This window comes from Coptis chinensis, chromosome 1 (genome assembly GCF_015680905.1).
Source record: "Coptis chinensis isolate HL-2020 chromosome 1, ASM1568090v1, whole genome shotgun sequence".
Classification (NCBI taxonomy): domain Eukaryota; kingdom Viridiplantae; phylum Streptophyta; class Magnoliopsida; order Ranunculales; family Ranunculaceae; genus Coptis; species Coptis chinensis.
The window spans coordinates 15,555,192-15,569,802 of NC_141456.1; the positions used below are offsets into that span (position 1 = coordinate 15,555,192).

The following is a 14,611-nucleotide window of genomic DNA, read 5'->3' on the forward strand; positions in this document are numbered from 1 at the left end:
ATATATATATATATATATATATATATATATATATATATATTAAAAAAGTTAAAAAGTTAATTTAAAATAAGTACGTATGTAAAACTTTACCTACAAAATAAATTCAAACCTAATTTTTTGTGGTTATGAAGCATTCACCATAATGATTATCTTTCCAAAATTTCAGCTCATTTGGAAACCTCTAACATAGATAAAAATTGTTGTCATCTTTAAAAAAAATCTAACGGTCCAGAAATGTTGAATTTATGTAATTATTTTTTGCCAATGTTAGAGGTTCCCAAATGAGTTGAAATTTTGTAAAGATGATCTTAATATTGAGTATATCATATCCACAAAAAAATATATTTAAATTTATTTTGTAGATGAAATTTTACTTACATACTTATTTTAAAGTTAACTTAAGTAGCTACTTTTAAGAGAAAGACTGTATATATATATTTCAAAGTGTATACAATATGAATACAATCAATATGTGTTGATCGAGTAATTATAATCTAACACACTAAGACTAAGTCCAATGGTGTGTCATCCCACCAAAGATGATGAAAATTGTGAACCAATGGTGGGTCAAAACACCAACCTGTCTACGCTATCGCTATTAATTTACCTATATACAACGCGAGTTTTAACAAAATAGCGTATGGTCCACAGGCTACTCTGAAAAGCAGGTAGAATATATTTGGGCTGCATGCCACTGCAGACGACGACTAGGAAAGAGAGAGATGTAGGAAAAGGGCAAAATGGGAAGAAAGACAAATAAATTTGGCATACGCCATTAAGAGTGGCAGCTAGCAATTTGTGAAATTTAACTTTTGTCTTGTACGCCTATTACACTGGCGGGTGGGAGATTAACCATTGGCCCTAAAATGTTAACCCGCTAAACTCTAAACACTATTCTATTGTGGTTTGGTGCGCGACTTAGCCTAACAAAAATAATTATACCAAATAAGTGTCAACAAAAACTATGTAAAATGCGAGCTTAAGAGTAGCTCTTAGCTCGTGAGGCGTCTCTCAAACTCAACTCATATTATTGAATAAACGTGTTCAAGTCGAGCCCAAAATGAGCCGAGTTCGAGTTACTGCTTGATGACCAAAGCTTAGTGGGTTGGCTGGCTGCTCAATTATAATCGCGTCCATGGAATTGATACTTCCAAAGTTCCAAATATGGTGGTTCAGAATATTTCCCTTGAAGCTGCCCTTCCCGAGATAATAAAAATATTCATGGAAAGAGGATACGAGCAGTCAGTCAGTCACTAATTGAAAATAGGAACTAATGTGTCCTCTACATAAAATTTCTCCAAGTAAGAGATAGAATCTATAAACTTGTATGAAACTCAGAAAAATGAAATATCATTGTTCTGCAAGAGAGCATCAGCCAAGCACGTACTTGTCATACACTGGTAGGATATCAAGATTCCAGCTTGGAATCATCCTTTACTTTCCAGATTTCCTTGAAATAATCTGCCCAGGTGTCAACCAAGTGGAACCCATTGGATTTTTCACACCAATAACAAGAAGTAGATAGATCACTGGATATGATAATAGTTCAAGTATGGATAAGGAGCAAAGGCTCCTCATTGGCTAGTTCTAGCTGCACTAAATATCTCAACGGTTGGATTGGAGTAGCACCAAGACCTATGGCCAGATTTGGTGAAAGATTGTGGTTCACAAGAATGCCTTAGAAATTAAATACAAAAGGATGCACGAAACATGACCATAGAAACCAATACTACAAACCTTGCCTGAAATCTTCTCCTTACAAGGTCAGAGAGATGGCAACAGTCACCACCCAAGCATCTCTTGCCGTTTTTCGGCCTTGCACATCAAAGTCGAGGTTCCTTACTGGGTCTTCAGGAAAATTGACAAGAGATTTCTCTATCAAAAGTAATGTATCATCATCGTCCAGTTCATTCAAAGTTGAAGCTAAAAAGGGTGAATGGCTCCCGGGTTTGGCTTCACCAGGCTATCTCGATGGAAGGTAGTTTAAACATATTGTTATAGTAAAACATCATGCGATAAATATTTTAATTATGCACACTGTACTCTTTTGACATAATGTATAAAACTGAGATTACAAATGAAGAACCACTAACCTACAGTCCTACACAGAGTAACTTGTTACTGTATTGATTAGATGTTGCATGTGTCTTGGCTGATTTGCTGATTATTTGACATTGATTCTAGCCTTGCTGGTGACAACGGGTTTGATCCTCTTGGGTTGGCCGAGGACCCTGAGAACTTGAGATGGTTCGTCCAGGCAGAGCTAGTAAACAGCCGCTGGGCTATGTTGGGTGTCGCTGGAATGTTGTTGCCTGAAGTTTTTACTAAGCTGGGTATAATCAATGTGCCAGAATGGTATGATGCAGGGAAACAAGAATACTTTGCATCGTCTTCTACCCTATTTGTGATAGAATTCATCCTGTTCCACTACGTAGAGATCAGAAGGTGGCAAGATATAAAAAACCCGGGAAGTGTGAACCAAGATCCTATCTTCAAGAACTACAGCTTAGCTCCACATGAATGCGGATACCCTGGTGGCATCTTCAACCCACTCAACTTTGCGCCATCTCAGGAGGCCAAGGAGAAGGAGCTTGCCAATGGTAATATTGCTATGTCATAACTAATATCATGTTAAATTTAAGAGGACTTCAAGAATTCACTAACTGGTTATAATATATGATTGCAGGGAGACTGGCAATGTTGGCATTTTTGGGATTTCTGGTCCAACACAACGTTACTGGAAAGGGACCCTTTGAGAACCTCCTGCAGCACATTGCTGACCCATGGCACAACACCATTGTCCAAACATTCAGTGGTGGTTTCTAAGTGTACTTATAAGGAAACTCAATTGTATTATGTTTCTCTGTGATCATATTAGAAGGATTTCAATGAGATGAACTTGAATGTAGAAAAGAGTTGTTCAATGTACAGGTGATCGAATGAAGTTACCTTTAAGCGAAGTTTCAACTTTTACATCTGCCAGATTTTTAACAAGTTTCCTAGTCAGAAAAATAAAGAACGAACAACCATCACTCTTTATATATATATATATAACAATCTGCGGAGAAAAACAGAAATTTATGAATGGGAATGTAGTTTGATACAGGTAATTGAAAAACAGATGCCTGTAAGAGAAAAAAAGAAAAAGAAAATAAAAACATCCCCACATGCTTGATTACAGAATGATAATACAGTAGGAAAACTTGTGATTGGAGATGGTTTGGAATTTGCTACATTCAGTGACTCATAATGTAGCTCCTATTACACGCATTACATTTGTATATCCTCTTCCCATTGATAACCTTCAATATACACATAACGATTGATATGCTTCTCAAACAGAAAGAATGAACAACCAACGCTCTTTACAAGTTATTACTTTAGATCGGGAACTCATCAAGAAAAGAAGATCTAGTTAGTTATAAGGAAAGGATTCCACGGGGAAGAATGAAAGAACTGAAAACATAATGTTGTTGTTGATTGTATGTGTATCGTTACAGGCTACATATTTTACAGTTACAGCTCAAAAATGAATGGATAGTCATCCTTGTCATAGTACTGTTGTTGTTAAAAAAAGAGTGAACAAAAATACTAAGCATATGTTATCAGGTAATGTGATGACATATATCGGCACTGTCATCTTGTTTACAAGTCTCAACATTCACAGTATGATCCGCGCTTCTCATTATAGGCTTCTGTTGTCTGTATGATGTAGATCGACCATCTTGACACCCTCTGTTTGGTCAACCCACATAATCTGTATATTTAACATACAAAATTGTTTGTAGTAGTGGAGGATCCAAGGCCTTTTGGCTTATCATCCACTTGAGTTGACAGATTGACAGCATCACTCCAGCTACTCAACTATGTTGCTGTAAGAAAAAACTACAGCCGCATAAGAACGAGGAAGCAGCCTATAAAAGTCTACTGTTTAGATCTAGAGTCCCACAACTGAAAAACTCGAGTTACTTGAATACTTAGAAGCCAGAGAGAGAGAGAGAGAGCAGTCTAGTAAATATTGAAAAACCGACGGTTAAGCCTTGCGCTAACTTTAACACTTAGCCTACCAAGCACGTCAATGAAATTACCATACTATAATCGCTCTGTACTTTTCAAAAGTGAGACCTCTCTGTACTGTTCAATCTGTTCGTGCAGAAAATTGGGGCACATAGTTAAACTCTAAAATTTAGATGGGGTGAATTTGTCAATGTCCAACAGAGAAGCTACCATATCTTTTTTTTTGGGGGGGAGGGGCTGCAAACTAACAGCCAAGAACCTAGACGAGGCATTAAAATGTTAAAACCACTTTAAAACTTCTTTTGAGGCCAACTAGATAGCACATTAATAAACGGTATAAACCCAAATCACTGGAGTTAAATGCTAATATTAAATGCATCAAAGGACAGCATTTCATCACACCATACAAAAAAACGATGACGAAATGGCATTGGCACTGTTCAGATTCGTACCTGTTGATAGGAGTGGTCATCAAATATGCCATTGGCACAAGGTACTGAACTTGATCCCCAGGTATGATGGTTGGTGTCAAATCCATCCCTGGGTGCTTCGAAACTCGTACCAATTTGATAATCCAAAGGAGGCCCTTGCATATTCATCTTCCCATCAGGTTTCATATTCTTATCCAACAAAAAGTTGAGACCGAATGGTGGGTAATGGTACTGACCACCTAGTTGTAGTCTCAAGCAAGCATTCCTGTTTAAGTCGTGCATGGCGCTGCCATCCTGTCCTGATCCATCAATCTCTGCCTGCTTTCCTGTGCCAAAATATCCAGAATAGCTGGGAACAGAAGCATCTGTGGAGCACTCCAAGTCTCTGGAAACACGCAACCAAATCCAGTACAATCAAGACACAACAACAAATGTTATAGAAACATGAAAAACAATAGAAGGATAAGAATCAAAGAGCTTCACCCTGACATCTTTACGACACAAATAACAATTACGAAGTTTATTTCCCAACATAAATTACTTTCTCAAACTTTCAAAGAAGCACTTTTGGAACTTCGTAGAGTGATTAGAATAATCAGATTGCCACTCGAAAGTAAGTAACTAGAAGATTGGTAACTGTAAAAACTAAAATCACAAGCAAATATTTTCATATATAATATGACAGGGATGAATGAGTACCCCCTATGAAGCCCTCTTAAGGCCATTACCAAAACCAGACATCCACTAACTAGGGCTATTCTCACGAGTCCTTGGTCAGAACTTATGGAGATGGAGCCTGCGGTTTAAGAATTCCTAAATATAATAAATTAATTAGAATACGATAGAGAAAGGAGGTTTTGTGTGTGTGTGTGTGTGGGGGGGGGGAGGGGCATCATTTTATCATAATCATAAATTGTAACTGGCACAAACTCAATTTACATAGGTAATTTAGATAGATTCCCATAGATATACACGCAAAGCAAGTAACAGAACAGTGGTATACTGCTATAGAAGTTTTTCGGTCAGTACAGCAAAATAAGTTGCAAAACAATGCTATCCCTAGTCAACTTTGCACTTCGAGTTAAATTAGGCCTCAAGTCCTCAGAATACAATGCCATGCTCAGAAACATTGTAAAAAATAAGCCTCATGTATGGAAGTTTAAAGATCAGCATGAGAATTTTCAGATACTTCCAAGTTCAAACTGAATTTACTCGCATTTGAAGAAAACCTTAGCACAAATATTTACGTATCCCGCTTACCTCTGATGTAGCAAGCTTTGGTCCTCGGTTAACATCAAGTGTTGACTATCATTATTGGGAAGCCATGAAATAGATTGCGCTTGTTGCTCACCGCCCATTCCCAAGGGCAAATGCATACCATTCTGGAACTACAGGAATGAAATGATTCATATAAGAGCTCTGTCTACATAAACAAGTGAGAGGGAGGACTAAAACCAGTGTTACCTGAGTAGTGCATTCTAGTGACATTAGCTGCTGCTTTCCAAAGTTTTCCTGCCAATAGAAGTTAAAGTGCTTAAATACTAACTCTTAGGTCCAGTACCTCTCTATGTGAACAGATCCCTCCTATAGTCCCGTATGCTTTGCTTTGTACATGATGCATGAGGCCATGGTCATTACTCTAGTGACATTTATTAAATCATGATGCAAAGGAAAGTAACAAGTACAACCTTTGATTATACGTCTCTAAGTAAAATATACAACTCCAAATCTCGACTCCGCTCCCATGCTTTTGGTACATTCATGGAAGATGCTCTACTCAGCATTCCTCTGCTGAATTTGCTAAACCATGATGCAAAAGAAAGTTACAATGAACACAAAAACCCTCGCCACGAAGAAGGTTGTGCGGTGTTTGTATTCATGAATCGTAGAGCGCACTGGGCAGGTTGAGAGCTCTTAAAAAATAAGAGCCGAATTGGAAGTACCGCAATCATCAGCAACTGTCCAAATGTGTGAATGGAGGACGTGTTCTTGCTTGGAAGAATTAATTGGAACATAATGTTTTTCCATGTCAGATAATTCGACCACTAAAAAGTGATATAGTGATACAAGATAGGTGAGATGGACTCACCAAGGAGACACAAACCCGAAGAGGGAACCCATGTAAAAAAACCAACAACATCCTATCTGAAAATTTTCTAGGCAATCTGATATTGGTGGAAAAAGGCCTAGTGAATGATGCCACATAATGTTATTGGAGTACAGAAACAGGTCAAACAATGGGAATACCTTGTGGGAGTGGATACGATTAAGTGATTCTTTAAGAGAATCTTCCATTGCCCTTAAATGTTCAATATTGTTGATCTTCTCAGGATCGGTCCAACAGCTGCAAGATGATAGAACTATATGAGTTTCACACTTTTTAGCAAGTATACATGCATGTCAAAATGTACAAGTATAGATCTAATTTACTTCCAAAGGCCCAAACTGCAACAAGAGAGAACAAAGAATACCATTTTTTTTTCTTTTTTAATTTGGATGAAGGATATCTAGGCAACACGAAAGATGTGTCTACCACAAATAGTAGTGGAAGCTGCAGACTAGGGTAAAATAAGAATACAATGGCACATGCATTAGTAACTATAGTTCTTCCAATCATAGAAATAATTCTCCAAAGATCCTTAGGTGAAACCGTGTCTCAGATAAGTAATCTATTTACAGCAACTCAGATCAACCTAAGCAACATAAGTTGGTTGCATCTTAAACAAAAGTTCTCATTCAAGTTGTTCCGCAATCAGGAACCTCAAAAAAAGATCCATGTAAAAATCATTTATAAATAATAATAATAATAATCATAAAAGTAATAATAATGATAATAATGGGGGGAAAAATGGATGCCCCGCAAGCCCCCTTGCTGACACCTTGCATGGGACTTCGGCACCATATGTGCTCACACTGGTGTTGAAAGGTAATGACTACTTTAAACTTTAAATTGAGCAACAGCATCAATAGATTGTTTATTCATTTGATCTACAAAATTTTAAAGTCCTTACTTTTCTGATATAGTCCTTACTCAGAATATTCATCAGAATATTGTCCTTACTTTTCTGATGTACAAAATTTTCTAATTTAGTTTTTACTTTCATAACTCCTGCCATGCAGTGCTCATGACATTAACCACTCATGCTTAACCCTTAGGCCTCTGAAAATGCTTCGTCAAAATTGCAACAAAAAAGAGCTAATGCGTTCTGCTGCTCCAAATAAACAGAGTAAATAGAGAGCCACTATCTTAGCTAGAGAATGTTTTCTAAGCTCAATTACATTTTACGTTGACCAAAGAAGGTGTAACGTGTAGACTGTAGACAGAAGTTTTATCAAAAGAAAAAGTCTTGACTACAGAATATAGGTTCATGATGTGTGAATATCTCCTTCAGTAGAAGATAGAAAGAGCTAAAATACTTACTGATACAGAATTAATAGAAATACAGTGTCACGAGATCATATACAAGAGCTGGAAAATATTTTTATCTAAAGTCTTACCTCAGTCTTTTATGCATTTCTGACAATTGAGCTTCGAGTAGCCTTGATTGATTCGTCAAGTCCTGCCCAAAGCAGTTCAACCAACTTACATCAAAATCCTGACACCTTGACAGTCTTGTCAGTTTGAAAAATAATGAGGAAAAAAAAAAAAAAACATTCAAGCTCAGTTCGGTGAGGCATACCTCAACAGTTTGAGTACTGCAAAAAAGCAAAACGGTAATATCAAATTTCTTAGTCAGGTACAAAACTAAATAGAAATTACAAAATAAGGTCTAAACTAAAAAGAAAAATGTAAGACCAAGAAATATGTACCTTGTACCCAAGAAATCCTGAATATTTACATCGTGGTCCAACTTCTTAAATGTTTTCTTTAGCGCCTATACTCTCAAAAGAAACAGAAAAACGTAGCTTAAAAATATAGCACTGATGGTCCAGAAAAGAGAACAGACCAAAACAATTGACTTACTTCGAGGCTTTCCAACTTCCTGTTTCAACAAAATGCAGAAGAATCAACTCATTGCATTGAAGATTTAATCATTATAATAATAATGCTAAGGAGTTAATAATATTTAGATGAGTTAAATATCACCTTTTTGCCCTTTCCTGTGGAGTTAATTGAGCAAATTTGGCAATAACTTCTTCTATAGAGCTGCCAGGGGGAAAAAACAGGCGAACACGGCTTGTGAGTTCAACAAGGAAACATTACAGTATAATTTGATATAACCAAGATAGACTAAGTAAACCGAAAACAAAAGGTCATTTTATTTCATAAAGAGCTTTCATCACTGACAAACCTAGAAAGAAACAGAAAGATGCTATTAAAGATTCTTTAAATCAGCTTCAGTCAACACGACTATTTATACAAATACATAGAGAACCAGGAAAAGGTCCAAAACATAAAAATCTCAGACCTCATCTGTCTCCAAAACAGAAGTCTTCTCCAACTAACAACAGGCTAGACAACGAAAACAGAAAGAAGCTATCCTTTTCAAAGCCTCCTGCAACTTTCTTCCAATCAACACATTAAAGCACCATTTGCAGAAAATTGTGACCTCTAAATGGAGAGAGGAAGAAAGCATCCCTGGAACAAACTAAACATGTGATTGTGCTATTTTACACAAAATACAACTGTCCACAATAAAAATCGACAACTAATGAGATAATCAGCAATGAGAAACTGGGGCTATATCTCCAATTTCACTTTGAACGACCTTGACGCCTATTTAAAGAATGTCAGGAACGAATTGCCACGGGAAATAACACGAAAGACTTTGACGCCTATTTAAATAATGTCGGGAACAAATTGCCACGGGAAATAACAAGAGGAGACCTAGAACTATGGATTGCCGTCAAGCAACTAAACCCTCACCATCAAGCGATGGAAAACAACTAAACTCAATCAGAGAAATCACTAAGGCCTTTCCTAAGAAAGGTAAAACAGAGAAATAGACCGAGGAACCAACTCACAAGTGTTAAGGCCAGGGGTCCCCTCAAGGTTCTTCCTTAATTCGATTTAAACGTCATTACACATTCTAGAACGAATTATTTTGACATACCCATTTTGGCAAATTTGTATTCCTTCCCACACGACATCCATAGGTTGATTTCATCTTGTTGTTAACCAACATTTCCCTGTTCTATGGGTAACATCAGAACAAAATTTGCTTCTTCCCACAGCCCCTCACTAATCCTACAAGGGAAATCTCCATGACGCCTCAGACAGTGCCTATCTCAAACAAGGCATCAAATCCAATACCAACTTTATTATGCAAATTATTTCATAGGGTATGATGACAGAATCAAATTTTCACCAATTTCACAAACTTAGGGAAAACTTCCCATGTAAACAAGGGACACAGTATCCTTGGGGTCGAAACTAAAAATTCTTGTCATTGCATACAAATTGAAGAGATCATTTAGTTTGTGTGCTCTAAGGGTTTAATCGCAGGTGCCCATAATTAGAATTTAAAAAAATGCAACTAGAACAATTGGAAAAAAACGAGGATCAAGGCATAAGAGTACCTGCGCTCCCCAAGGCATAACGTAGACTTGCCAGTAGGTGAAAACATGAGAAGGGCAATATCTATGTCACACAATATCGATAGCTCCCTTGCTTTCTTCAATATCCCAGCTCTCCGTTTCGAGTAGGTCACTTGTCGTCCACTTGTATTCTCTAATCTCTTTATCTTCAACTTAACCCTCCCCATCGGCAAATCCTCAAAGTTTCATTTCATTTTTGTACCATTCACCTATTTTGCATATGCATTAATATACTTGTCTGTATAAATCCAACTTAAATAAAAATCCACTTTCATGATATTAATATTTCAAGGGGTATATTACAAGTACCACCACACCCCAAGAAGACAATGCCGCAACAGAATTACGTAAACAAAATTCAACCTAATCAACAAAATCCAAATAAAGAGACAAAAAGTGGAGGCAACCTTAAAATCACCAAAAAGTGAAGGAAAAAACAGGGGAAAAAAAAAAAAAAAAGGTAAGGAAACTATATATATGGAAGATAGTGTATGGGATTGACTCCCGGAGGTGTAACTTATTTTTCAACGATTTCTACCAATCATGTTGTAACGATTTTTTTATTTTTATTTTGTTGAATGGGAAAACACAGAGAGAGAGAGAGAGATTTTTTTATTTTTTTAAGGTTCTAGAATGGGCATGTTTTTAGGAGTTAAATTTTAAAACTTGTCCACCAAAATATGTTGCAAGAAAGTTTCAACTCCAGAAAACACGGGGGGATTTGTAATGGAAATCCACTTTAGAAGGATGAATGTTTCTATTTTCGTACCCCTTTTTGTAGTGGTGCATCATCAACAAATCCCGTGTAATAATTATTATTATTATTGAGTCTCAGGTGTTTCTTCTCCAATGGTTGACAATGGTTCATGTAGGGGAGTGATATTCTCTATACAGCACGCGCTTAGCATAGTGGAACTAAGGTACCGACCTGTGATATCAGGTCGCATCCACGAGCCAACAAATAGCGCGCCACAAGACAGATCGCAACATCACGCGAACTACATCAGGCAAAGTGACACATACTCCCTATCCATAAGCAATCATGACTGACGGAGTACTTGCACTAATCCCCGACCGGCCAACATCGACACGGCCGCAGCTACTTGCTCTCGATCGCCACTCCTCATCATCACAGCAGACCTATGTAGATATTTCTCACATGCTCCCATGATCCACACCCCACGTTGGTGATATCCTCTACACGTGGAGGGTGAGGATATACTCCGAATCTCTATAAATACCACTCCTATGAACTACGCCAGACCTGATTCTATTCTGACCCCAAAACTCAGAGTAAGATACGTAGGCAGTTCGCTCCAAAAGCCGAACTCGGTCTCACCCATCCATCCATATCACCCCCCCGTAGATCGCTTTGTAAGGGATTATCATATCACACCTTTACATTGGCGCCAGTTCGTGGGGGTCTCGACACTTGAGAAACCAAACCACTTTCACACTAATCAAGAATAAAACCAAATCAAAAGATTCTCAAGCCCACGGCATGGTAAGCCTCGGCTCAATTCAACACTTTGGCCGCCAGCTAGGAACAATGAACCAACAAATTGCCCAACTCGTGCAAGAAAACGCCACATTACGCGGCACAAGTAGATACACAAAGCCCCACTAGCCGGCACCATGCAGATGACGACGCCATCAACGCCACCAACAAATCACCGAAGCTAAACCAAAGGCTCGACAAGAATGCGGTCAAGAAGGATTCCACCATGATAGTGCGTAAAATGTTGAAAACCTATCGCCAAGATCTCCATTTGTCGCCGGGTGCTTCACAAGGTCTCCCTCCGCACTTTGTCCAACCACGGTTCCCACTATATGACGGTCGCACATGCCCAGCCAACATATAGCACGATATGCTCAAAGCCTTGCGCTATACAAATACCGAGTTCGACCATCTACGATGCGTGCTCTTTCCAAAGAAGCTTGAAGGACGCCCACTCGATTGGTTTTTCTCCCTCGAACCGGACTCCATAAGAAGCTTCAACAAATTTTACCGACTGCTCGCAAGCCAAGACGCATAATAAATGACGCAAGAGGGGTGACCTCAATTCACTCTTCCAACTCACTCGGGCGGGGAGGAAACCCATGAAATCCTTCTTAAGCCGGTTCAAAACCGAACTCTTGGACATGGAAAGCGGACTCAAGGAATCATTTGCCGCAGTGGCTTTCATTAACCGCTGTCGCCCCGTAGAAGACCGACCTAACCAAAGCTTTTGAAAGACCAACCCGAACGTATCGAAATGCGCCGAGTGGATAAATACATCAAACTGCAAGAAGCTTTGCTAAAGCGTAAACGCCGAAGAAGAAGAAGCCGCCAAGAGGGAGAGGTTTACGGCAGCAGCAACATCCTCTAGAAGCGACCCGACAAACAAGCGGCACCGGCCCGCACTAAAACTAAGAAACGATCGGGAATTCGCGAAGCTCACTAGATCTCCTAGTTACATACTAGAAAAGATCAAGCGCGGCGCATTCTACCGACTGCAGATAAGGCAGCCAACAGACGCCTGCATTCAGCCCTCTATCAAGCTACTTTTCACCGCCAACCGCCACGGTGACCGACGGCCTCTGGCGGGGCTTAAGCATTACTTGCAAGACTGATCGGCGGGGGCACATCAAGCAAGATACTAATATACCGACGACGGCTTACTTCCACAAACTCATGGCTCGCAGAATCGGGCGTCCCCACCCGTAAGGAGCGACATCGCTTCTCAAAGTCGCCTCATATCGAGGGACGCCCCGAACGATCCATCAAGATCACCGTCACCGTCCAGAGGTCGCGAGCACGCACGTAACCATCCACATGATCACTCTTCAAGATGATTCCGCCTCAAGCTCACGGGAAAACGGCGGCGCCAGAGGGCCCTCCATGAAGTATACAATTTCTTTCACAAGCCGCAGCCATGCCGCGCAGCTTCGGAAAGAAGAACGGAGATATCACCTTCTCCGAGGTCGACCTTCAACAAGGTCCGGCCTCCCCGCGATAACGATGCACTCGTGGTCCACGCCAAAATCGATGATCGGACCGGCAAGCTTAAGTTTTGATCGACCCGGCAGCTCGTCGCGATATTTTGTTCTATCACACGATCCAAGAGATGAACTTACCAAAGTCGGTCTTCATAGACCCCATTGCACCCTCTTCGATTCAACGGCTCCGTGAGTCGATCCAATAGGAGACATCATCCTCCCAGCCTCGGTGGGATCCCGAAGACAAAGTCGCCTTCAACACGCCAGCCAACGTAGATACCAAGTCGCCCTACAACGCCATTCTAGGACGACGCGTTGATACATCGATGCAGCCGCATTCATCCACGCCGCATCGTCATCCGCTTTCCCGCCCAGGGAATGATGGAACTTCGGGCTAAACCACCGGCCCATCATTGTAACCAAATCATTGCCGCAACCAAGAGCGAGGAACCTCCCATCTCCTCCGAAGAACTAACCTACCAACTATACAATGGCCAAGGATTTAGTGGTCGAGGGAGAGCTAAGCGAACAAAACAAGATTGGGGCTCCAGCAAGAGTTTCCACTCTCCAGCCCCGATCTCAGCCACTACCAAAGCAGCGGGCATACCAACAGTTCAAATAATGGAGGTCGCCCCATCGAAAAGCATCACGAACAAGCAGAGTCTCGTGATACCACCACAACCTCCCCTCCAACCAGAAGAATGGCAGGGAACTACCCCAGTTTTTGTTGTCACGCCAACAGCGGTCATCTCTGACCCCGTTGTCGTAACCACAGAGGACGTCCCAGCTCGACATCTCATCGGCCAACAAGACCAACATAGAGCCCGCACGCATTAACAGCCCGCCGTAAAGCGCCGAGCGCATTTAGCTGCTAACGACTCAAGACAAGCGTTAGTGAACCTCGAACCGAAGACGACCCTAAACTCGTCTATGTGGGAGCCAACCTAGACCCCACACTTAAGGCTCAACTTGTAAACTTTCTGTCTATGAATAAAGACGTGTTCGCTTGGTCGTATATCGATGTACCTGGGATAGACCCTAGTGTTGCATGCCACCGGTTAAATGTCAACCCTGGTGCCAAACCAGTTCGACAGCGTCCTAGACGATTGTCACTACGCTTTCAAAAAGCAATCAACGACGAGGTAGATAAGCTCAAACAAGTCGGTTTCATCCGGAAGGTCGACTACCCAGAGTGGATCGCCAACATAGTGGCAAATCCAAAAAGAATGGCACGGTCCGATTGTGCGCCGACTTCACCAACGCCAATCAAGAAACTCCGAAGAGACAAACTTTCCCCTACCAAGAATCGACCAACTAGTCGACCCGGACTTGTGGGCACGAGCCGTTATCATTCATGGACGCCAGATAGCGGGTACAATCGATACCACTAGTCAAGAAGATCGAGAAGACATCGCTCATCATCGAACAAGGAATTTATTGTTACAACGCTCTCCCGTCGACTAAAGAACGCAGGAGCGACCTATCAACGGCTAGTAACTAACATGTTCCAGACATGTTAGGAGATACCATGGAGGTCTACATAGACGACATGGTGGTCAAGAGCAAAAGCAACCGATCACCTCACTCACCTCGAAAGCAAGCGTTCTCCGCACTAAGACGAACCGAATGAAGTCAATCCGAAAAGT

The 14,611-nt window shown here is 40.4% G+C and overlaps 2 protein-coding genes across 3 annotated transcripts; one reads left to right on the forward strand and one right to left on the reverse strand.

Annotated features, from left to right (window-relative positions):
- The first annotated feature begins 1,588 nt into the window (after nucleotides 1–1,588).
- LHCA4 (light-harvesting chlorophyll-protein complex I subunit A4) lies at nucleotides 1,589–2,960 on the forward strand. The gene is made up of 3 exons (XM_086593487.1): nucleotides 1,589–1,978; nucleotides 2,185–2,600; nucleotides 2,687–2,960. Exons 1-3 carry the CDS (start codon nucleotides 1,773–1,775, stop codon nucleotides 2,824–2,826), a joined length of 762 nt encoding a protein of 253 aa, XP_086449613.1. The 5' UTR covers nucleotides 1,589–1,772; the 3' UTR covers nucleotides 2,827–2,960.
- Nucleotides 2,961–3,448: 488 nt separating this feature from the next.
- LOC147522449 (agamous-like MADS-box protein AGL65) lies at nucleotides 3,449–10,696 on the reverse strand. 2 transcript variants are annotated; one of them, XM_086593478.1, is made up of 11 exons: nucleotides 9,969–10,696; nucleotides 8,536–8,595; nucleotides 8,413–8,431; nucleotides 8,259–8,323; nucleotides 8,129–8,144; nucleotides 7,947–8,008; nucleotides 6,696–6,792; nucleotides 5,913–5,960; nucleotides 5,709–5,836; nucleotides 4,470–4,833; nucleotides 3,449–3,872 (listed from the first exon to the last, which is right to left on the reverse strand). In XM_086593478.1, the coding sequence occupies exons 1-11, from the start codon at nucleotides 10,151–10,153 to the stop codon at nucleotides 3,861–3,863; spliced, it is 1,056 nt and encodes a 351-aa protein (XP_086449604.1). In that variant the 5' UTR covers nucleotides 10,154–10,696; the 3' UTR covers nucleotides 3,449–3,860. The 2 variants fall into 2 exon arrangements, with proteins under 2 accessions (XP_086449604.1, XP_086449605.1); XM_086593479.1 differs by lacking the exon at nucleotides 9,969–10,696 and adding an exon at nucleotides 8,858–8,973.
- Nucleotides 10,697–14,611: the final 3,915 nt, after the last annotated feature.

Coding starts and splice junctions, on each gene's coding strand:
- LHCA4 (XM_086593487.1), top strand. CDS start 1,773: ATGGCAACAGTCACCACCCAAGCATCTCTTGCCGTTTTTCGGCCTTGC. Junction 1,979..2,184: donor CCAGGCTATCTCGATGGAAG/GTAGTTTAAACA, acceptor CATTGATTCTAG/CCTTGCTGGTGACAACGGGT. Junction 2,601..2,686: donor GGAGAAGGAGCTTGCCAATG/GTAATATTGCTA, acceptor ATATGATTGCAG/GGAGACTGGCAATGTTGGCA.
- LOC147522449 (XM_086593478.1), bottom strand. CDS start 10,153: ATGGGGAGGGTTAAGTTGAAGATAAAGAGATTAGAGAATACAAGTGGA. Junction 5,961..6,695: donor ATCGTATCCACTCCCACAAG/GTATTCCCATTG, acceptor TTCTATTGGCAG/GAAAACTTTGGAAAGCAGCA. Junction 5,837..5,912: donor CACTAGAATGCACTACTCAG/GTAACACTGGTT, acceptor TCATTCCTGTAG/TTCCAGAATGGTATGCATTT.